Below are 22,967 nucleotides of genomic sequence, written 5' to 3' on the forward strand. Positions count from 1 at the left end.
TCGGAAACCGTGGGGAGATTGGTGCCATTATTGGAAGAGAATCTCCAGAAGGAGGCCAGCCGATATGGCGCCGAGAGAGAACCAAGCAAAGAAGGAGATTGGAGCCAGAGGGGCCAGCGGGCGTCAACGCAGAGCCCCGTGGCGGCAAGGGACGAGGGAGATGAGGAATACTGGCAGGAGCTGCAGTTCCGGGGCAGCATGGCGCGAGAAGTGGAGCGTCAGCGAGCCCTGGGGACCCTGAGGCCGCCGTCTCCAACAGAGCTCCCAACCCCCCGAATGGGCGTCGGGGTGGAAAGGCCACTGGGGCCAGGGATCGGGTCCAGTGGATTCGCAGACGAAGGCGGAGAGGAGCGGGGGGTCCAGGAAGAGGAGGAGGATGTGCCGTACGACGAGGAAAGGCGAGATGAGGGGGCTACAGCTAGGCCAGTATGCGGATGGGCGGAAGAGCCAACAGCGGCGGCAGACTTCCAGGAGCCGCGCAGAATGACCACCGGAGTGGGGCGCGGCGTGTTCCAAGGAGCCACCCGAGGAAACCTGATGCAACCCTTCCCCATGCCGCCCAGACAATATCAAAGGGCTGCAGAATGGATGCCTAGAAGGGAAGATCTCAAGCTGGAATACGGAGGGGAATCAGAGGAACTGAACTTTTTTCTAATTAGCATTAGAGGATACATGGAAGACAACGCACACACATTTCCCTCCGAAGCAAGCAGGGTTCGAGCCATCGGCAACACACTAAAGCGAGGAGCAGCCAGCTGGTATGTGCAATTGCATGCCAGACGCGACCCATGCCTGAGGTCAGTGCCCCGCTTCCTCGCCGCACTGGAGAACCGGTTCAGAGACCGGCTAGAGCAATTGAGGGCTCGAGACCAGCTGAAAGGAATAAAACAGAGGGACAAAACGGTGCCCGAGTACGCAGAGGAATTCCTCCACCTCGCGGAAAGGGTACCGGAGTGGTCTGAAGTAACCAAAGTGGAACTATTTAAAGAGGGACTACGCCCCGAGGTTTTCAGCTGGGCAGCGCACAGAGACGACCCCGAGACGCTCCAGGGATGGATTCAACTAGCGGGGCGCGTCGAATCTACCCTGGCACAAGTAAAGCGCTTCAGGAGCAGCAGCGGCCAGCAAAGACCGGTGGCGAGAGGTCGAGGAGAAACGAGGAAGCAAGAAAGACCCGGAGGGAGGCCGGGGATTCCCTCCAGAGGAGACGACAACAAACCTAAACCGGGATGCTTTGTATGTGGGAAGACGGGCCACCGAGCAGCGGAATGCTGGGCCCGGAAGGGGGAGCCGCCAAAAGCCCCAAAGCCCAAGCCAGCAACCGGGAGGCGTGCGGAGGAGGAGGTGCAGGCCCCAGAATCTTCGGAAAGATTGGTGAGTCGGGACAAACGCATGATAGTAGTACCAATTTGCCTCTCGGGGCTAGAAAATCGGGCCACCTGCAAGGCGTTTGTAGACTGCGGGTGTTCTAGGAACATTATAACCCCAGAATTAGCAGGAGCGCTGAAATGCCAGCAGATGGCACTTGACTCCCCAATTGCATTTTCGCAGCTAGATGGATCAGTCGCTGCTGGGGAAGTATCTACAAAGGAATTACGGGGAGTTCCATGCAAAATAGGCAAATGGGGAGGAAGAATATCCTTTGTGATAGCCCCTATTGCCACATACCATGTAATATTGGGGATACCATGGCTCGAACAAGCAAATCCTGAAGTAGATTGGAGAGGAAAAAGCTTAGCATTTAAAGAACAGCAGATGCAATGGGAGATAAGCAAAATTGCAGAAGAGGAGGACGAGGAAGACGAAGCAGGGGAAATAGACCCACAGCTATTGCCACCTGAATACAGAGACTTTGCGGATGTTTTCAATCAGAAAGAGGCCAGTAAATTGCCTCCCAAAAGAAATATAGAAGTAGGGATTGAAATAACCCCAGGAGCAGACTTACCAAAACCAAAAGTGTATCCCATGTCTGTGCAAGAGAAGGAGGAATTGAGAAAATACATTGATAAAAACCTGGCTCGAGGCTTCATTAAGCCATCTAATTCTCCTCTCGGGGCTCCAGTGTTATTTAGGAGAAAGAAAGACAATTCCCTAAGATTGTGCATTGATTATCGAAATTTAAACGCAATTACCAAGGACAATAAATACCCTATGCCCTTAGTCAAGGATTTAATTACCGTATTGAAGAAAGGGAGCATATTTACTAAACTGGATTTAATTGAAGCGTATCATAAATTAAGGATCAAACCGGAGGATACTTGGAAAACCGCATTTTCCTGCGCATTCGGCCATTTTGAATACGAAATTTTGCCTTTCGGGTTAAAAAATGGAAGCGGCTGCTTTATGCAGCTTATAAATGAAATACTACACCCGTTATTGTACAGAGGGGTGTTCATATTCCTTGATGATATCTTGATCATTTCTGAAGATAAGGAAAAGCACGTAAAATTGGTCCGGGAAGTTTTGCAGAGACTAAGAGAAGCAAAGCTGTACGCAAAACTGTCCAAATGTGAATTTAATAAAACTCAAATTGACTTTCTGGGATATCGGATGTCTCCAGAAGGGTTAGCTATGGATCCAGCTAAAGTAGCAGATGTGAAAGAATGGGGAGTGCCTCAAACAAGGAGGCAATTACAATCATTTCTGGGGTTTGCAAATTTTTACAGACCCTTCATAAAAGGCTTTGCACAAATAACCGCACCCCTTACAGAACTTTTAAAAACAAAAGGGAAAGGGGAGACAGCAAAAGTGAAAGCTCCCGGCGCCAAACTGAGTTGGACGCCAGAATGCCAAAAGGCATTCGAGACCTTAAAAGAATGCTTCACTGAAGGACCCATCCTAAAACACCCTGATATCAGGAGCCCTTTCATAATCCATTGCGATGCCTCAGACTGTGCGTACGGGGCAGTGCTATTGCAAAAGGATCAAAATGGGAACTTAAAACCCTGTGGATATTTGTCACGGAAGTTCAGCGAAACTGAAAAAAGTTGGCCAATATGGGAAAAAGAGGCATTAGCCATATTAAAAGCCTTAGAATGCTGGCGACACTTCCTCGAAGGAAGCGGAATCCCATTCGAAATTTGGTCTGACCATAAGAATCTCCAGTATTTAAAGTCTCCTAGAAAATTGTCCCCCAAACAAATCAGATGGGCGCAATACTTCAGCAGATTCGATTTCCAATTAAAGTTTTTTCAAGGGAAACAGAATGTCTTGGCAGATGCTCTTTCACGCATGCCTCAACACGAAGGCCTAACCACAGCAAAGGAGGGGACAATATTCTCTGACAAACAATGGGGCTTAGCTGTCAGGACAAGAGCACAAACCCAAAAGGAGGACACGGCTTTGGTCGAACTCGGCGGGGAAGATAACTGGGGAAATGAACTAAAACAGTCTTATAAAGGAGATCAATGGATCGCGTCCAACGCAGAAAAGGGGGACCAGAAGGGGGGATTTTGGTTTGTAAACAAGAAACTGTATATCCCAGCAATATTAAGGATTAAGATTCTGCATCGTTTTCACAACAACCAGAGCGCTGGTCATACAGGAATTACCAAAACAACAAAGGCAATAGCAAAACATTGTTGGTGGCCAGGAATGAGGAAGGACATAAAGAATCATGTTGTCCAATGTGATGATTGTGCCAGAAATAAATCGGGAGGAGGGAAGCCTATGGGATTGTTACAGACAGTGGCGGAACCTACCAGGCCTTGGGAATGTGTAGCTATGGACTTTGTGGGAGAACTGCCAGTCAGCAAAGGACATCGTTATATTTGGACAGTATTAGACCTGTTTTCTAAACAGGCCCACTTTATAGCACTGACGAAGCTACCATCGGCTGAGAAACTAGCTGAATTGTACATAAACCATATTTACAAATTACATGGATGTCCAAGTAGAGTAGTCAGTGACAGAGGAGTACAATTCACAGCAAAATTTTGGGAAAAATTCTTGGAAATGCTAGGAGCAGAAAGGAGTTTAAGTTCTGCTTTTCACCCCATGACAAACGGGGCGGTAGAACGTACTCAGCAAACGCTTGGGCAGTTCCTTCGAATGTACTCTAACATGAGACAAAATGACTGGTCTAGGTGGTTGGCGTTTGCGGAACTAGCCTTTAATTCAACTATACATTCAGCAACAAACAAAACCCCCTTTGAAGTAGTTTACGGGTATGAAATACAACCTTTACCCCAATTGCCGAGGTGGACAGAAAATGAAGGAACAGAGGCAGGGAAATGGAAAACGCAAATGATGGAATGTTGGAATCAAGTGACTGCTTCGTTAAAAGAAGCACACAAAAAGTATAAAACGTTCGCAGACAGAAAGAGGGTGGAAGGCGATAAATTAGATAAAGGAGATCTAGTGTGGTTAAGTACCCAAAACATCAAATTGGGGTTACCTTCAAGAAAACTGGGCCCCAAATATATTGGACCATTCAGAATACAGGGTGTTATCAATGAAGTGACTTTCCAATTGGCATTGCCAAAAAGTTTAGGGAAAATACACCCAGTCTTCCATCGCAGCTTGCTGAAAAAATATATGGGGACTTTAGACAAAATGGACCCATAGAGTTATTGTTTGATTTGTTTCAGGACTATGGTGAAAGAAGAACCGAAGAGGAGGACGAAGAAAACGGGGGCGCCATGTCATGCAGCCAGATCCCAGGGCTGAATTTCCAAGCCCTGAATCTGACTTCATAACATAAACATGCGAGCACCTGGCGGGAGAAGATAAAATGAGCCTGGGAACTCAGGGGTGAAAGTATAAACAATTATAATTGCTGTAGTGTGGGGGGGATAGAAACCTTGGTGGAAATGTGATCCAGAAGGTGGGGTTTGATGATGATATTTGCGTGTGATATTACGTTGCATCAGAAGTGATAAAATTAGATGTATGTAAACATTAGGTCATTCTCCAAAGTCATGTATTCTTCAATAAAGATTGTGTTTGAGAGCAGCTGTCTTTGATCTGCGTTCAGACTGGTCCTTTGAAGTAAGCCTGACATTTTAGGGAAAGGATAACAGCCCTGTGTGGTTTATTTTGCTATCTGTGTACCTGTTCAGAAGATTTTACCTCACTTTCTGTCCCTGTTATAATTGGATTTTGAAAAATTTGGCTCATTGTGGAAACAATTGGTGATAACGCTTCACTGGAGACACCTTTTCCCCATGATAACTTTTTCAGAGTTAATTTTCCTTCCTTGCAGTAGATTTATGTCACTTCCTGTTGTCTCACATCTTAACTATGAGTCGTTTGTTAGTAGCACATCTGTAACCTGGGGACTGCCGGTACTTCTAATTAAGGCCATCCACACAACTATTATTAATCTCTGGTGAACAAATATTTTTAAAAAACTATAGGGGATTAAACATATTAATAAAATCGTATAACATAGACAAATGAATCATTGCTGTGAATATTATACACTGGCAATTGAATGTGTTACAATTCTGGAGACTATCCTAACTTATCACATGCTTGCCATTTTTCAGATTGGAAGAAAAATTAAATGCTCAGTAAAGTAAGCTAACACGTTTGTACAGTGTCACCAAACACAGCGCAATGATCGCCACCCAAATCTACACTATAGTACTGTATATAGCATTTCAGTCTACATAGCAATCCAGTATACAAGTAATTTATTTTTGTTTAACCATCAGGGAAAAGAAACATCAGATGGTACCTGGCCCTGGTTGTTAATTAACACAGTTTACAGAAGGGGACCATACTCCCCTGTGATTAGTGCAGAAGCTTTAATAAGTGCAGATGGAGCAGCAAAGCAGCAGATGTTGGAAGAATGGAACTGGATATTTTACATCCTTCCCACAAGGATTATCAGTCACCAATAGACATTTTAAAAGCATTGTTCACTGCCTGATATGTTGATCTTAATATAAACCAGCATTGAGTTTAGGCACCAGGTATGAACACTATGTACATTTGAAATAAACCCAACTCAAGACAGCATTCCAGTTCTATTTAGTCTCTACATAGAATATCAAGGGCAAACTAGCAAAAACACTTCTAAGTATTCCTTGCCTTAGAAACCCCATTTAAATTAATGGGTCACTGTAAATTGGCACATATCAATTCCAGCCTCCTGCTCACCCCCATTTATATGTGTTTTTCAGTAAGAAAATATACTTTATAAATAACGAATAATGTATAGAAAGAATTACACATAATAAAAGCAAATGTAAACAAATAAACGTGCTTGGTTCCATCCAGCCACTGAGGTAAGGAAGCACATCTGAGGCAACAAAATGTGTGTTGGTCAGTGTAAAGCAAAGTGAAACCTGCACAATCACAGGAAACAATAAAGAAAGAAGGATCAACTTTTTGTGTCTAAGCCCCACTAACGTAAATTGCTTAGATTCACTGGGGCTGTTCAAGTTATGATTAGCGATTAAATTTGGGGCAGTTCATTTTTCATTTAAACTAACAAGGAAATGGTGCAGTCTCTCTTTACATTTTTAATTATTTGAATATTTTTATAACATCCTATAACTGATATTGTAAATCAATGTTAAAGTTGAACAAATTGAAACAGACAAACTCAAAGCCAACATAATACCCACAGTCCAATAAAGTTTCCTGCTACATGGTCCCAACTACACAGAGGGTGAAGAGGGAGGAAGACTAGGAGGGGGGGACAGAAAAAGAGCAGCCTTGCCGCTATGATGAGGGCATGAGGAGGAAGTGGGAGGCAGAGAGCGAAAGAGAGAGAGCAGCCCCACCCCTGCCAAGAGAGTGCATGGAGGAAGGAGGCAGACGGAAAGAGGAGGACAGCAGCCCCACCACCACTGCCAAGAGGGCATGAGGGAGGAGAAGGAAGCTGATGGAGAGGGGGGGGGCAGGCGGACTGGCTGAGCTGCATGCGAGGGAAGAGGCAGAGACCGGGGGGGGGGGCAGAAGTGCCCAGAAGAAGAGGAGGGAGGAGGTGGCACTGTACTCTCGAATGAACACTCCCTCTTGCACAAGTTAACCCTTCGGGATAACTGTACATTAAAATTGTGCTCGGAAAGTAAAACAAATCTTGGGCCAAGCGACAGTTTGGAAGTCGAAAAGTACGTATGCTGGGAGGCTCGTAAGTCAAGGTTCCACTGTATATTACTTAGCAGGATGTGACTTCTATAGGCATCATTTTTAAACACTAAGGACAAAAGTTGTTTAAACAGTAAGAATTTAGGGAAAATAACAATTTTTGCTATCTTTCAATTTTGTCCTGTCCTACGTAGATCTACACATATAATTTATATAAAGACATGGCTTGACATGAAATATAAGGTGCAACAGAAACGTAATTAAACCCGACTGAAGTCAAAGAGCACCATCAAAATTTTTGGCATTTCGGATTACTTCTGTTTATAACAAAGAACTTATATAAAACCAATTTCCAATGAAATCCTCCCTTGTTTAAAAAGATCACAACTCCAAATACATATAGCATCTATAAGTTAGAATCAGCAGATAGCATTTTCTGGCTCCAAAATATCTGTCAGTTTTGACATGGATTAGAATTTATTACATATTTATTCACATGGAATTTTTCAGTTGATGTATATTTATGAATTGCATGGTACAGTGACATATTTATATATTTTTTATTTTATCGTGTTTCTCTATAAACAATTCTGAATGCGATGTATTCAGATAAGCAATATGTAAAGTGCCTTTGATGAGAACCCTGTTTAAACATTGTCTACATACGTAAAACAAACAAAGGTAATGGGCCAGCAGTGCCCCTTTGCTGCTGCTCTCCTCATATAAAAGTAACATAATGAAGGTATATCTTCTACTCACTGAAGCTTCCCGTTTGATCTGGAATGCTGCTTTTCTAACACTTTTGATCATATAGGGAGCCTCTATACACAAAGAAGGTTCAACTCTTCAAAAAAGCAGTTCACATGTAGAAAGTGATGAGAACACATAAGGGGACTACCCCTCCTCATGTGTCTGGTCCATAGTTCCAGAAGACCTGACATAAAACAAACATAGCCTATCACAGTTCATTAAATGTTTCTTTACAGAGCAGCTAACAATGCTAACTGATCTTATTTATCTCAGGTTTCTAGTCAAATATTAATAGGTGCTAAAATGAGGCTACAAATGTGTGGTACAAAAATGAGCCATGGCTGGCTTTAAGCTCAGCTCCTCCTCAATATGCTAGGGGTAGAAATCATGTGACCTGTGGGCTGCATGTAGCATCAAGTATTTTTGTGTGGCCTCTGGCCCTCCTTGATCAAAAAAATGTGTTTTGCAAACAAAAGGTAACTTGACACTCCTAAACATTCCAGCAGCAGTAATTCATCTCTAAAAACACTACAGCCCCTTCCCCAAACATATACAACTTTTACCTTTAAGCCTCTCTTCTTGCTCTAAAACCTAAAAGCAGACTGCCAGTAAATTTTGAGTTGCTGTTTTGTTTTTTTCAGGATTCTGGGGGAAGAGGTTTTTTTGTTTTAGTTTGGTGCGCCCCCTGGGAATCCTGGAAATAGTAACTTTTGTTACAAACACATGCTTTGCAAAACCAAAAGCGACTTCCAGTCATTTCTGATTAGCTTTTTTCCTGAATTTAGAGTGAGGAAAGAGCTTTTTAAAGCACAGTGCATCCCCTCGAGGTCAGAGAATACAGAAAATTATCCCCTAGGACTCCAGGGGTGTCTGTCTGTCTGTCTCTCTCCAAAACACTGTCCAAAACTCTCATCTTACTTCCTCATTATGGAAGGGAATTAAAATTTAACATTTTTATTGGTTCTGAATGACTCTCATTTTCTTGCAAGCCTGTAGTTTGCTCTTCCTGCAGACAGTTCCAACATTCAAGACACCATTCCATGGCTAAAATGAAACTGTGAGTTATTCAAAACTTAAAACTTTGAATAACCCATGGTGGCAAAATGATGAAACATGTGATTGAACGAGGCAAGATCCATGAGAAATTCAGACCCCCCCCCCCCCTCAAACAACTGTCATGGTTTAATGCAGTGGTTCTCAACTTGTGGGTTCCCAGGTATTTTGCCCTACAGCTTCCAGAAATCCCAGCCAGTTTACCAGCTGTTCAGATTTCTGGGAGTTGAAGGCCAAAATATCTGGGGACCCACAGGTTGAGGTCCACTGGTTTAATGGGTTCCACTCAGCCACAGAATCCACCGAGTGACCTTGGACAAATCACACTCACTCAGTCTGCAGGCCCATCTAGACAGGTCCCAAAATATGTGAGCTCTCGCACTTTTACCGGAATCGCCCAAATGGCTCCTTCCAATAAAAGTGAATTAATTTGAGACCCTGTTTCGAATTAATTTGATAGCCCATTAGATCTGGGCCTCCCTGAAAGGCCTGGTTCTAAAGGGCTATGGGCCTTGTGGGAAAGACTCCTGGGACTGCTTCTGTAATCCCAGTAGTCTGTCTGCACAGCAAAGAGGGCACCCACCCCCTGTGGAGCCCCTGGTGGCGTAGTGGATTAAAGCCTTGTGTTATACCCCAGCCACCTTTGGGTTCTGAACCTGATTCTGAAATGAACTTTGACCAGGACGAAGTGTATTCTGAATTTTACCTAGTTCGCAGAGCTCCTTTCAATTACAGACCCCAGCTGTGGATAGCTCCGATGCTTCCTTAATTGGGAGAGATACTGAAAACATTACTCCCGTGGTAGAACCAGATGTCCCAAGTTCTCCAGGGAATGTATCCTTTAACAGAAGGGAGTTTCTGCATCGCCAGAGATCAGAAAAACAAGGGTTTCGAAGGAGTCGTTTGGCATCTAGAGGGGATAATGGATAGGAGATTCCCTTGGGAGCCTTTGGGGAGTTTGGTTTCCCTTTGCTGTGATCTTAGTTCCATAAAAGTGTCCTACACTGTGAACAATTTGCGGTGTCAATGTAGCGATCTCCTGAGAACACTTCACCGACTCGTTTGCTTTCCAGTGCTCACGCTGCCTTGGGGTGCAACACCTTGTGCCTTGAAGGTTGGGTTGCTGACCTGAAGGCTGCCAGGTTCGAATCCCACTCAGGGAGAGCGTGGATGAGCTTCCTCTATCAGCTCCAGTTCCATGCGGGGACATGAGAGAAGCCTCCCACAAGGATGGTAAAAACATCAAAACATCCGGGCGTCCCCTGGGCAACATCCTTGCAGATGGCCAATTCTCTCACACCAGAAGCTACTCAGGTTACCCTACCCAAATCCCCCCACCCCATCCAAAAAGTCTTAAAAACATAAACAAACTGACCAATGATGCCAAATAATTCCCCCCCCCCCCACCTATTCATGTCATTGGTACGCTTAATGACATGCGATGAGAGGGGGTTGGATGGCCAGGTGTGGACAGCAATCGGGCAGAGCCCTTTTTTCCTGAGTGTGCAGACTTAAACCCGCTTTGGAGCGGGTTATTTAAACATGCTCCAATGCAGATTTAATTTATGTTTGGAAGTACCCTGGAGAGACAGGCAAACCAAGTATTTCTGAGAAAACCTGTCATAGGTTTGTCTCAAGTTTCCATAAGTCAAAATCATTTTGAAGGCACACAATAACAATTATTATTGATACACTTTATGCAGTGTCTAATTTGAAGAGTGTTCATAAATTTCAGCTGGTTCAAAGAGCTAAACCAGTTTATTAATTGGGGTTCATTATAGGGAATACCCAACTCTCTCATTCATAGCTCTACTGACTGTGAGTTTATTTCCAGGCATTATTCAAAATGCTGGTCATGATCCTACACAGCTGAAGGATGGTATTTTCTCACTGGTGTTTTGAGATTGACTCTTATGTTCATATGGTAAGAACACAGGAGAAGACCTTCTCTGTGCTTGCTCCCAGGCTCTGGGACTTTTTTTCTAGAGATGATAGGCTGGAGCTTGCTTACTTTATTTAGGAGAAAATGGACCTTGTAGAACATGCTGGATTTTTAAATTTGTTTTTAATGCTTTATGTTTTTAATTGTGTTAAAACTTTTGATAATTTACTTTTCAGCCTTTTATGGTTTTTTAAAGTTTTTTATAATATGAGCTAAAATTTTAAAAATTGCAGTAAGCTGAGAGTACTGAACTGGAGAAAAGGTAGCCAGCCTTACCTAAACTTGGCTGCAAAATCAAATTGTAATGCACACTTTGATTACCAATGACTCAAGTTGAAATACCTTATTTTACAATCCTGTACTTATTTTAACAAGCCGAAGAGGCTTCTTTTTGCTTTCTTTGAACTGCAGCAGAGGATTGTATTGGTTTGTTTAAATGTTGGAATAGTTCAAATGTTTCCTCCTAACTACACAGTACCAAATACTCAACTTTAGAAAAAATATCAAATGATTCTAAAACCATGACATCAATACGTCTGGTGTATTTTAAACTAATTTGGGGGGAAATCTGATTAACTGACAAATGTCTACATAGGAGGCATTAAGAGACAGCTAAGGGCACATGTTCATTAAGAAACCAAAAACAACCTTGAAAAATACAACCACATAGGTCCTAATAGGGTAAGTTTCCTTACAACCGGTCACTCAACTGAACCCCCTGAAAAATATGAAATGAATATGCATCTGAACCAACATTTATCAGGATGATCCTCTGATTTTAGAGGCTCTCAAGGGAGCTGCGTGAGAAAAGAGAAAAATAATTCTTATGGTTTAAGCTATAATTCTAAACAGTCAAAGTCTTATCTTTAGGATATATAGCCATTGAAACATAAAAACTGAATCATATATTTCCATGAATTTGCAAGCAGCATTACTGTTTACGGAAATTTCAGAAAACGACATCCACAGATTTCCTTTGTAACATTTCCTTTGAGCTCAGTTGCTCCAGCTCCATGAAGGATGGAAATCATGTGACTCATAGACTGCATGTAGTATCAAGGCTGGCTGTGCGGTGCCAGCGTTTTTTTTTTTAATTAAAAGCTTCATGCTATGGAGTAGAAATGCTGACTATTCTACAGTGTTTACCACAGTGAAAATTAATCATAAGTAAGTTCTACAAAAATATATTTTGCTGTGAATGAAACCTTACAGAGGCAATTATCTTCAATTAGTAGTTACTGAGGCACACAGTCTTGTGTCTAGACACAGACTACTTTATCCATTTGGCTATTTGGGAAAAAACCCAAAACAAGGTGCCAAGGTGTCCACGAGACAGCTTTCTGTGAATCTAACTTTAACAGCAGACAGCCACAAGTATCTCTTCTTCCATACCATTACAGATTTCAAACCAAGGATTCAACTACATAGAGTACACAGCATCTATACCTAATGTGAGAATAAACTAAGCTAAAAGTGTTCCCCATTGGGTTTTTAAAAGAGATTTATGGATGGGCCTAACACTAGGTAAATATATAAATCATTTTAGAAACCAACGTTATATTCCCTTTGGTCATATACACTTAAACTACCAACAAATTAGTACTTAGAACAGGATACACACTACTGCTGTATGTTATTATATCACCAATACAACAAATAGTGGAGGGCAAATCAGAGCAGGGCTCACAATCTACACAACTTCATTTTTATCTCACTATCTTCCAAACACCTACAATGACTTCTCTCACACATTTGCTTGGCACCAGTGGTATGTAAGGCGAATGGAACTGAAATGTGAAATGCCAAGCCTTTCAATAAACATCAGGAAATAGGTCCAATAAAAATAAAATGAATATAGTTATTTTAGCATGACACCAAGATAAAGCTGTATGCAAAACACAGCAAAAACCAGGGGCAATGAAAACTAAGAAAATACAAATTATTTGCCAAAAAACAACATTAATTAAAACAATTACAGTAGAATCTCACTTATCCAAGCTAAACGGGCTGGCAGAAGCTTGGATAAGCAAATATCTTGGATAATAAGGAGGGATTAAGGAAAAGCCTATTAAACATCAAATTAGGTTATGATTTTACAAATTAAGCACCAAAACATCATGTTATACAACAAATTTGACAGAAAATGTAGTTCAATACGCAGTCATGTTATGTTGTAATTACTGTATTTACGAATTTAGCACCAAAATATCATGATATATTGAAAACACTGACTACAAAATTGGCTTGGATAATCCAGAAGCTTGGATAAGCGAGGGTTGGATAAGTGAGACTCTACTGTACTATAATAAATTTGAAATTTTTTAAAACTTGGTCAAACTTTGAAAACAAATGTAAAAGAAAGATAAGAAAAAACAAAATTGGTGTTTTATATCTTTAACCTGCATGCAAGATATTCTGATATGGTGCATGGTATGACTTTGAGGCTATGTTATGGGTATAGACATTACTACTACTTGGATCAAATCTCTAACTTTATAAAAATAGATCCGAAGAATCCACAAAAGGTCTTTTTAACCCTTAAGCAGCCTGGCTCTACCCATGTTTACCACATATTGTTTGTTCATCCAAAAGGGCTTCATGTTTATACAATGGAAGATATGTGTTTTATGCAGAATGCAACTGATTCAGCCCTTGGCATCCCGAATTGGAAGAATCAGATAAGGAATGACATAAAGGCTCTTGCCTCACAAAGCAATGAAGAATAGATGGAACAAGAAACAATGACAAATTAAATAAAAAATGTTTGACCTAGCACAAAGATGCTTACTACGGTCCTATAAATGTGATGGTCTTTTGTAGTTTGCTCAGTTCTCAAATCTGGTTCTTTGCTTCAACTGTATCAAACAAATATAGCATAGGCAGCATCACTCCACAATAGAGCAGAGTTCACAAAGAATCTATATGCCACTTAAACAGAGACTAAATCTTGCTGACAATTGGAAGCACAGAACTTCTTCAGTAGAGAAACCCTTCGACTTTACAAAAACTGTCCAGACCCTCTTAGAAAACCGCAGCTTCTATGTGGAGTTTCAGGGCCAGAAAAGCAGATGGAGGAGGCAAAAGAATGGTTTACCCCAAGGCAGCGTTCTTGCACCAACCTTATTTAATATCTTCACGAACAATCAGCCACAACCACCACTCACAAAGAGCTTTATATATGCTGATGACCTTGGCCTTACAACACAAGCAAAAGATTTTGAAACAGTTGAAAAGCAACTCACCAATGCCTTGAAAAATCTCTCCAGCTACTACAAAGAGAACCACCTGAAGCCTAACCCTGCCAAGACACAAGTGTGTGCTTTCCACCTACGTAACCGCGAAGCCAACAGGAAACTGAAAGTTACTTGGGAAGGCCAAGAACTCGAACACTGTTTCCATCCTAAATACCTTGGTGTCACCTTAGACCGAACACTAACATATAGGAAACACTGCATGAACACCAAGCACAAAGTAGCTGCACGCAATAACATCCTGCGGAAACTGACTGGCAGCGCATGAGGTGCAGACCCACAAGTAATAAGAACATCAGCCCTGGCCTTGTCTTTCTCAACTGCAGAGTACGCCTGTCCTGTTTGGCACAAGTCTGCCCATGCAAAGCAGGTGGACATAGCACTGAATGAAACATGCAGAATCATCACAGGATGCCTTAAACCTACACCTGTTGATAAACTCTACAAGTTAGCTGGCATTGCCCCTCCTGACGTGCGACGGGAAGTTGCTGCTAACGGTGAGAGAAAAAAGGTCGAACATTGTGAAAGCCACCCACTGCATGGCTATCACCCTCCTCCCACCAGACTCAAATCAAGGAAGGGCTTCATGAGAACCACCACTCCTCTTGATGTTCCTCCAGCAACAGCAAGGGTGTCCCTCTGGGCAGCTAAACCTGGCAATTCTAACTGGATGACCCCCCAAGAGGGTCTTCCTCCAGGGGCAAACCAGGAATGGGCAACTTGGAAGTCCCTGAACAGACTCAGAAGTGGAGTGGGCAGATCAAAAGACAACTTGGCAAGGTGGCACTACCTGGAGGAATCCTCCACCTTGTGTGACTGTGGAGCTGAACAAACAACTCCGCATATGTATGCTTGCCCACAATGCCCTGCCTCATGCACGGAGGAGGAGTTGTTTAAAGCTACAGACAATGCGGTTGCTGTTGCCCGCTTTTGGTCCAAAACTATTTAGTTGCTTGTGATTTCTTCTTTTTTTATTTCCATTATTTGAAATGTATTCGTTGTACAATGCTTTTGACATGAAATAAATAAGTAGAGAAATTACAGACTAACCTGACTATAGCAGCCCTGATACTAATGACTTGTTTTTCTGACTTCTTTAGAATAGAATTCACACGGGTGTCTGAAGAACTTCATTACCAGGTGCAAAAAGGGAAGCTTCTGAGTGAGGGAGGAATCTTTATTTTGATATCCCACCTCTGTCATCAATTAATATATAAGTGTGAGGGAGACACAACCTATAAGGGGAGAGTGAAATTCTCACAAACCTTGTGACTTACAGTTCACGCCTGAAATACACTATCTCTGTCTCACCTTTTATTTTATATGCTTGTTATAGGATTAAATTTTTAAATGTTTGTGTATATCTCCTTGATGTGTAACTTAATCCTGGAGTCAAATGTATCTTCCAACTGCTCCTCACAGGGTAGGTACATCAATATAATCTCCAACCGACTTTTAGATATGTAACTTCAGTCCTGTAACTTGACACGAGACTTTAATATATACATTGAAATATAGAAATGTTTATTTATGAAATCTTTTTGCACATATAGTATATTTGTTACAAAGTACTTCACTTTGAAATTAGACAGTCTCTAGCCAGGGGAGCTAGAGTGGAGAGGATCTTCGCCACTTCTGATGGCGAAGTGTGTTAAAGCACTGATCTGCTGAACTTGCAGACCGAAAGGTCCCAGGTTCAAATCCCGGGAGCGGAGTGAGCACCCGCTGTTAGCTCCAGCTTCTGCCAACCTAGCAGTACAAAAACATGCCAATGTGAGTAGATCAATAGGTACTGCTCCGGCGGGAAGGTAACGGTACTCCATGCAGTCATGCTAGCCACATGACCTTGGAGGTGTCTACGGACAACTTTGTCTTAGAAATGGAGTTGAGCACCAACCCACAGAGTCAGACATGGCTGGACTTAATATCAGGGGAAACCTTTACCTTTTACCTACTTCACTTCAGTTTCACATGGTATTATTGCTATTGTCTTTCACTCTTTTGAATACACAAAACTGTTATTATATAACTTCCAGAACAGTCAACTTGGTTATACAACTTTCTTCTCTTTCTAATGTAAATTTCTTTTCAGCATTCCAGTTGGATAACTTATATCTTATAGTCACTCCTTTAATCGATCACCTGTCTGAAAGCTTAGTCCCATAGGACACTCTGTCTCTTAGCTTCACCTGGCTGAAGACTTAGACTCAAATTAGTCTTTTTCCTTCAGTACTACAACTGAAGCCTCGATCTTAAACAAAGATCCTCTCCACTCTAGCTCCCCTGGCTAGAGACTGTCTAATTTCAAAACTGTTCCCTTTTTTCTTCCAGCTAGCTCTGCCCCTTTTCTTGCTAGCCACTCTAAAATGGATACATTTCTACTGCAAAGACTGCGTAACCATGGTGATACATTGACCAATAAGATGTAGCCAACTCCTGCCTTCCCTTGCCATAATATCAACATTACTAAACCTCTTTGGACCAGCTGAAGTTTCCAAGCACTCTTCAAAGGCAGACACATGTAGTGTGTGTTAACAGTAATCCGGATGGAATGTAACTAAAGCAAGTACTACTGTGGCCAGATCTGGCTTCTCAATGAAGGGGTGCAGGTTGACACACAAGTTTTAACTGTTCCAAGTCCCTCTTGGCCTCCAGATACCTGGGCATCCGCTGAGTCCAGGAGGATCCCAAAACTGCAAGCCTGTGTCTTCAGGGGAATTTTAACCCTGTTGCAGCAGCTCCACTAGTTTGTTTCCAGGCACAATTCACAGTGCTGGTTAAGATCTTTAAAGCCCTAGACAGCTCATGTCCAGGCCATTTGGCTGACTGCATCTCCTTTTATTAACCTACCTGAGATCTTCAAGAGATGCCCTTCTCTTGGTCCCACCTCCATCTCAAGCTCGGTTGGTGGGAACGAGAGAGCAGGTCTGTTCAATGGCTGCCCCTCTACTCTGAAACTCCCTGCCCAGGGAAGACAGAATGGCCTCCTCCCTGCTGTCCTTCCGGCGGCAGGCTAAAATCTTTTTATTCAGGAAGGCTTTTAAAGAAAAAAAGATTTTAAGATCAAGTCAGGGGGTTCTGTGGTTTTTATTTTGAATATGCTTTTATGGATTTTAACTGATTTTTAAAAAACAACAATATTTAATTCTTTTTTAATGTTTGTATATTTGTAGATTTTGAATTGTATTGAAATGCTTTAAATGTAAACCACTTTGAGTCTCCTTGTGGAGAGAAAAAGTGGGGAATAATAATAATAATAAGGTATATACAACCTGTAGCCAGTGGGTGCATGTGACTTTTTCAGTTCTGCAATCCAGGCTACAGTCACTGGGAGTGAAGTTTTTTCAGTCTTTAATAGATTATTCATAGAGATTACAGCAACTTGAAGGCATTTAAATTTTCACTACCTTCCAAGTGTGAATGCTCTGCATATATGAAACCTGTTTCATCAAGTTTTACGTTTGAGCAGACAGGAATAGAATTTACTTGTGCTTTATACTGGGAGGAAAACATCCAAGTTAGTTATAACTGAATTCATACATAGGCATGTATCTATATGAACATATTTATGCCCTGCCAGGTTCCTCAGAAGTAGTTTTCAACTCCCACCAAATATTAATAATGATGTCCACAGCTAATACTACACAAAACAACCCACTAATGAACATTTTATATGAATTAAGGCTATGAAAGAATTTTCATGAAAGCATATTCTATTCTTGTCTGCTTGCAAAATATACACACTACTAACCTTTCAAAATGTGTTTTAAAGAAACAGGTTTTAGAAGTACTGTACATACTCGAAGATAAGCCGAGTTTTTCAGCCCTTATTTATGAGCTGAAAAAGCCTCCCCCGGGCTTATAATCAGGTCAAGGCCAGCAACAGAGCCTGCAGGCTATTGCTTGCAATATGTGATCTATTTCTCCCTTCTCCACCCTTATCAGTGTGTTTACTTTTGCAAAGCCTCCCTCGCTCTTAATCAAGGGAATATTTTGAAGAGAGACACCCTTACAAGTCAGGAAGAAGAAAAATATATATTCATTAATCTGATGAAAGCATTTTCCCCTGAAATATTTGGTAAACCCTCCTACAGATATATACGCATTAACCCCTTGCAATCTTTTGCAATCTCTATGTACCTTTATATGTGTATCTATCTATATACATTAATTTTATATATGAATTTCCCCTCATATGTTTGCAGGTCTTTGCAAATCCTTTATACATAGATCCATGTACCTGTGTATCTGTAGCCATACATATACATTATTTTTATACATGAATTTAACCTCGTATGTTTGCAAGTCTCTGCAAATATCTATATAAAGAGAGATGTCTGGATAGATATGAATATACTCTTACCCTATATATAGGGCTTGGAAATATTACAGGGGGAAAATGAACATACAAATATATATAGACATGTCTAGATAGATATGAAAATATATATATATATATATATATATATATATATATATATATAGGGCTTGCAAATATTATAAGGGATATGCATGCACACACACACACACACAGAGGCATTTGCAAACGTTTCAGGGGGAAATGCATATGTGAAATGAGTATATATAATTATAGATCTATATCTAGCTCTGCATTGTTTATATAAGCATTGAATGTTTGCCTGTTACTATGTTGGAAGCCGGCCTGAGTCCCCATGGGGAGATAGGGTGGGATCCAAATGAAGTTTTTATTATTATTATTTTATTGTTGATACCATATTGTTTTTGTTGCCCCTACTTCCCACTTATAGATTTAGTTTATTGCTTTTCTTTGAAATACAGTAAATATTCATAAACATTTAACCTACTGATGCCTCGATTAATGAAATTTTATTGGTATCTATTTTTATTTTGAAATTTACCCATAACTGCTGCATTTCCCATCCTCGGCTTATACTCGAGTCAATAAGTTATCCCAGTTTTTTGTGATAAAATTAGGTGCCTCAGCTTATATTCGGGTCGGCTTATACTCGAGTATATACGGTATATAGCATATATTAACTTGCTTTATATCTGTGAAATTTGTGTAAAACACAGATGAAAGGAGCGATCCTAAAGCTTTCAGCAAACTATAGCAAAAGCTGATGCCCTTAATTCAATATTAAAAATAGAGCTACCAAGTAATGTCCATAACCAAAACTGGTCATTTTGGTTATGAACACATTTCTTTGGTAGTGAACAAAAAGGGAATTCACTTTGGAATTATGTAAATTCAAATGATTATGTGAATGCAACCAAATAAGTGATTCTGATTCAGATATAATTATAAATAATTTTCAATATATTGTCCATCATACCACCATGAGTAAATAACTTTACAAGAACTATTCATCAAAATGTCACATAATATATTTTAAAAGAACATTGATACAAAAGCTGGTGCTTAAATTGTGTTTGTTATATATTATAAAAATCAGAATTGTATCAGTTCCTCTAAACTGCAGCATGAACTGCATTCATGTCATTAACCTATGAGTACTTCACAGCTTGATTACCTTAACTGAAGTTTCTCTGCCTGAGAGATATTGTAAGGTGACCCAATGTGAAAGCAAAGGTACATTAGATTCACATAAAGCAAGGTGCTTATTCAAAACCCTATGAGTCTGTTTATCTAAATAATGCATTATATCAGAAAGTATAATTATTTAAAATGACAGAATTTCATTTTTCTCTCTCCTTCTATGCTGAAGAGGCCTTTGGTGAGTAGAAATTAAAGTGCAATAGATCCTCACAGACCCAACATAGGAAATAATCAGGACAACGAGTCAGGATTGGTTATTTGGTTACACATTTTAACTGTTCATTGTAATTTATATGTTTATTGATTTTAATGATGTATTGTGTGTATTGTATAATTGTGGTAATGAAATTTTGCCAAAAACTTGTAAGCCCCTCTGAGTCCCCCTCGAGATGACAAGAGTGAGGTAGAAATAAAGTAAATAAATAAATAGGCAGAGGACAAATTAGCATGGGGTATCTACCACAATCCAGAAGTAGTGTTTCCATAAAAGGACACCAACTGACAATACCAGTTCCCATGTATATGTATGTCCTCCCAATTCTTCTCTGACAAGGAAACACAATTTACAGACTCACCACTTTGTCCATTAATTTCCAAGTTTTTTCCACAGTCCTGCGATCAGCAGCTGCTTGCTTCGGAGGGCCAACTGCATCCTGAATAGCATCAATGAAGCCCAGAATACGCCCTTTGCGGGGGTTTCCTCCTCGGCCACCTGGGTTCCGGCCGTTGAGGGAATTGGCCATCTGGGATCTTGATTTTGCAATAAAAAGAAAGAGTGGTGTGTGAAATTCTTTCTGCCCCCTCACCCAGGCACACATCCCCACAAAGGAAAACAAGACATGCTAACTTCACGTTTTCACTTCAAGGAAATACAGGATATGTTAAGGAAAAACTACGATATAACTTTTGATGACAAACTGCAATAACCCACCTTTTTGCAACCTTTTTGTGGATGAAAAGTAATCTTCACTCCAACGTCATACAGAATCATTGACAGGAAATCAGTGCATCTTATGGAAATAAACAGTCAACACAGAGAGAATGCAGTTTCAGCTCATTAGCCTCCGTAATATGTTTAAGGAATTCAAAGGCAATATTAAAAATAATTCAAAGCCAGCATAATAATAATAACTGTACTCCCTTTTCCTCATGCAGAGACACACTCTCTCAAATTAAACTCTGTTACATGTAATTGTCCTCACATGGCTCAAAAGGATACACTTTCATAAATAACAAAGGCATGGGCTTCCAAATGGAAGGAAAAACTACAATATAACTTTGATGACAAGAACCGCAGTAACCCATCGATTGCAACCTTTCTATGAAGTAAGGTAATTTTTGCTCCAACAGAATCATTGGCAGTAACTCAGTGCTTCTTGTGGTCAACATACATAAAATATAGGGACCATGATGGCGCAGCGGGTTAAACCACTAAGCTGCAGAACTTGCTGATAGAAAGTTGGCGATTCGAATCCGCAGGACAGAGTGAGCTCCCACTGTAAGCCCCAACTTCTGCCAACCAAGCAGTTCAGAAACAGGCACATGTAAGTAGATCAATAGGTACTGCTTTGGCAGAAAGGTAAGAGTGCTCCATGTAGTCATGCCAGCCACATGACCTAGGAAGCGTCTACGGACAACACCGGCTCTTTGGCTTAGAAATGGAGATGAGCACCACCACTCAGAGTTGGATTTGACTAGACTTAATGTTAAGGGGAAACCTTTATCTTTACTTATACATAGAATACATAGTTTTGGCTCATTCACCTCAACATGTTCAAAGTTAATTCAAAGCCAGCAAGATAATAAATTGCACTCTCTTTTTTTACGCAGTGACACTCAAACGTATGCCTATTATAATCACCTCAGAAGGGACACACTATGATAGGTAACAAAAGCACAATCTACACTGCTATATAACAGTTTGAAACAGCACTATACAGTCAGTTTACTTGTCCAACGCAGTTTAGCTGCAGTGAACTGCATTATATGAGGGCCCTTCCACACAACCCTATATCCCAGAATATCAAGGCAGAAAATCCCACAATATCTGCTTTGAACTGGGTTATCTGAGTCCACACTCAGATAACCCAGTTCAAAGCAGATATTGTGGGATTTTCTGCCTAGATATTCTGGTATATAGGGCTGTGTGGAAAGGCCCTGGGTCTACAACAGGGGTGGGCAAACTTGGGCCCTCCAGGTGTTTTGGACTGCAACGCCCACATTCTTAATAGCCTCAGACCCCTTCCTTTTCCATATCACTCAGGGAACTCCAGGACCAACAAACACAAACAAAAAAACCTACCGAAAGAGGAGGTGGGAACAGAGACCAATCCCACCTCACAAAAGGAAGAGGCCTGAGGCTCTTAGGAATTGTGGTCTTTGGAGTTCAAAACACCTGGAGGACCCAGTTTGCCCGCGCCTGATCTACACTGACCATATGAGGTCCTGACCGTATGATGTCCTTTCAAACTGCAGCCTAGTTGGGAGCCAAAGACATGGGCTTTCAAAGGGCCACGTTACTAAACAAATACTTCCAACCTGAAAAGAAGAACAGGGAGAAGGAATCAATTTCTTTCATCATTCAAAATACTTACAAGTTTCCCAACAATTTTTGCTAAGCAATTTTTGCTGTTGGGATATGGACGTCCTTCCAAGTTAAACCACCCAAAGGAAATCCAGAGGGAAGGAGGCCGCTTGATGTTTGTAGATCCAAAGTCTCCAAGACCTGTTTTTAGAGCAGGAGCACCAAGTCCTTATTCCTTTGGGAAATTTGAAAAAAGGAGGGGGCACAAAAGGCGTCCCCGCACTTGGTTTGGCCTTTCAGGCTATCCCTCAGCAATTAAATCCCAGCCGCTTTCCTGGTTCCGGTTGCTCCTGAAGCGCGCTCTCCTGAGAGAAGAATAAGAAGCCTCCGCCGCCAGGCACTCTGCCTCCCCTTTCCCTTCAAGGCTCCAGAGCCGGGACGTCGACGGGCCTCTGCTCCTTCCCGGCCTCCTCACAGCCGCGGGGGCTCCTCGGGGAAACATGAGGGGCTCATTCCTCACGGACGGCCCATCGTCTTCGACGTCGTCGCCGCAGCGGCGTTAACCACGACACCGCTGATTTCCCTCATCGCTCTCCTGTGTGAGGAGGAGGGCGTGGCTTCGGAGAGAGGGGCGGGGCCAAGCAGAAGGCCCGTTGCCTCTCGCCTGCGCTCAAGCTGTTTGTGAACACCCCACTGCGCCTGCGTACTGAGGAGTCTCGCGCTCCCCTTAACCCTCTCCCCCACTTCAACGGAAGGTTTCTCTCGTTCTCTCTCCTTTGGCCCAATCAAACCTGAGCGCGCGACTGAAAAAGCGGGGGGGGGGGGGAGGGGGAGAGAGAGTGAGGTGGGATTGGTCGCTGTTCCCGC

At 41.7% G+C, this 22,967-nt stretch overlaps 1 protein-coding gene across 8 annotated transcripts in view; it reads right to left on the bottom strand.

The window, feature by feature from the left end:
* Nucleotides 1-22,753, bottom strand: part of cblb (Cbl proto-oncogene B) — a 130,770-nt gene extending 108,017 nt beyond the window's left edge. Inside the window, exons 1-3 of one of the 8 annotated variants that reach the window (XM_008107791.3) lie at nucleotides 22,171-22,745; nucleotides 20,508-20,586; nucleotides 20,152-20,326 (exon numbers count right to left, since the gene is read on the bottom strand). In XM_008107791.3, coding sequence (XP_008105998.2) covers nucleotides 20,152-20,319 — 168 coding nt within the window. In that variant the 5' untranslated portion in view covers nucleotides 20,320-20,326; nucleotides 20,508-20,586; nucleotides 22,171-22,745. Of the gene's footprint in view, nucleotides 1-7,800; nucleotides 8,548-20,151; nucleotides 20,327-20,507; nucleotides 20,587-22,170 lie in introns of those variants that run through there. The other 7 variants (XM_062974845.1, XM_008107794.3, XM_062974844.1 and 4 more) reach the window with 7 other exon arrangements.
* Between the last annotated feature and the right edge of the window lie 214 nt (nucleotides 22,754-22,967).

The sequence above is a fragment of the Anolis carolinensis genome, chromosome 3 (assembly GCF_035594765.1).
Source record: "Anolis carolinensis isolate JA03-04 chromosome 3, rAnoCar3.1.pri, whole genome shotgun sequence".
Classification (NCBI taxonomy): domain Eukaryota; kingdom Metazoa; phylum Chordata; class Lepidosauria; order Squamata; family Dactyloidae; genus Anolis; species Anolis carolinensis.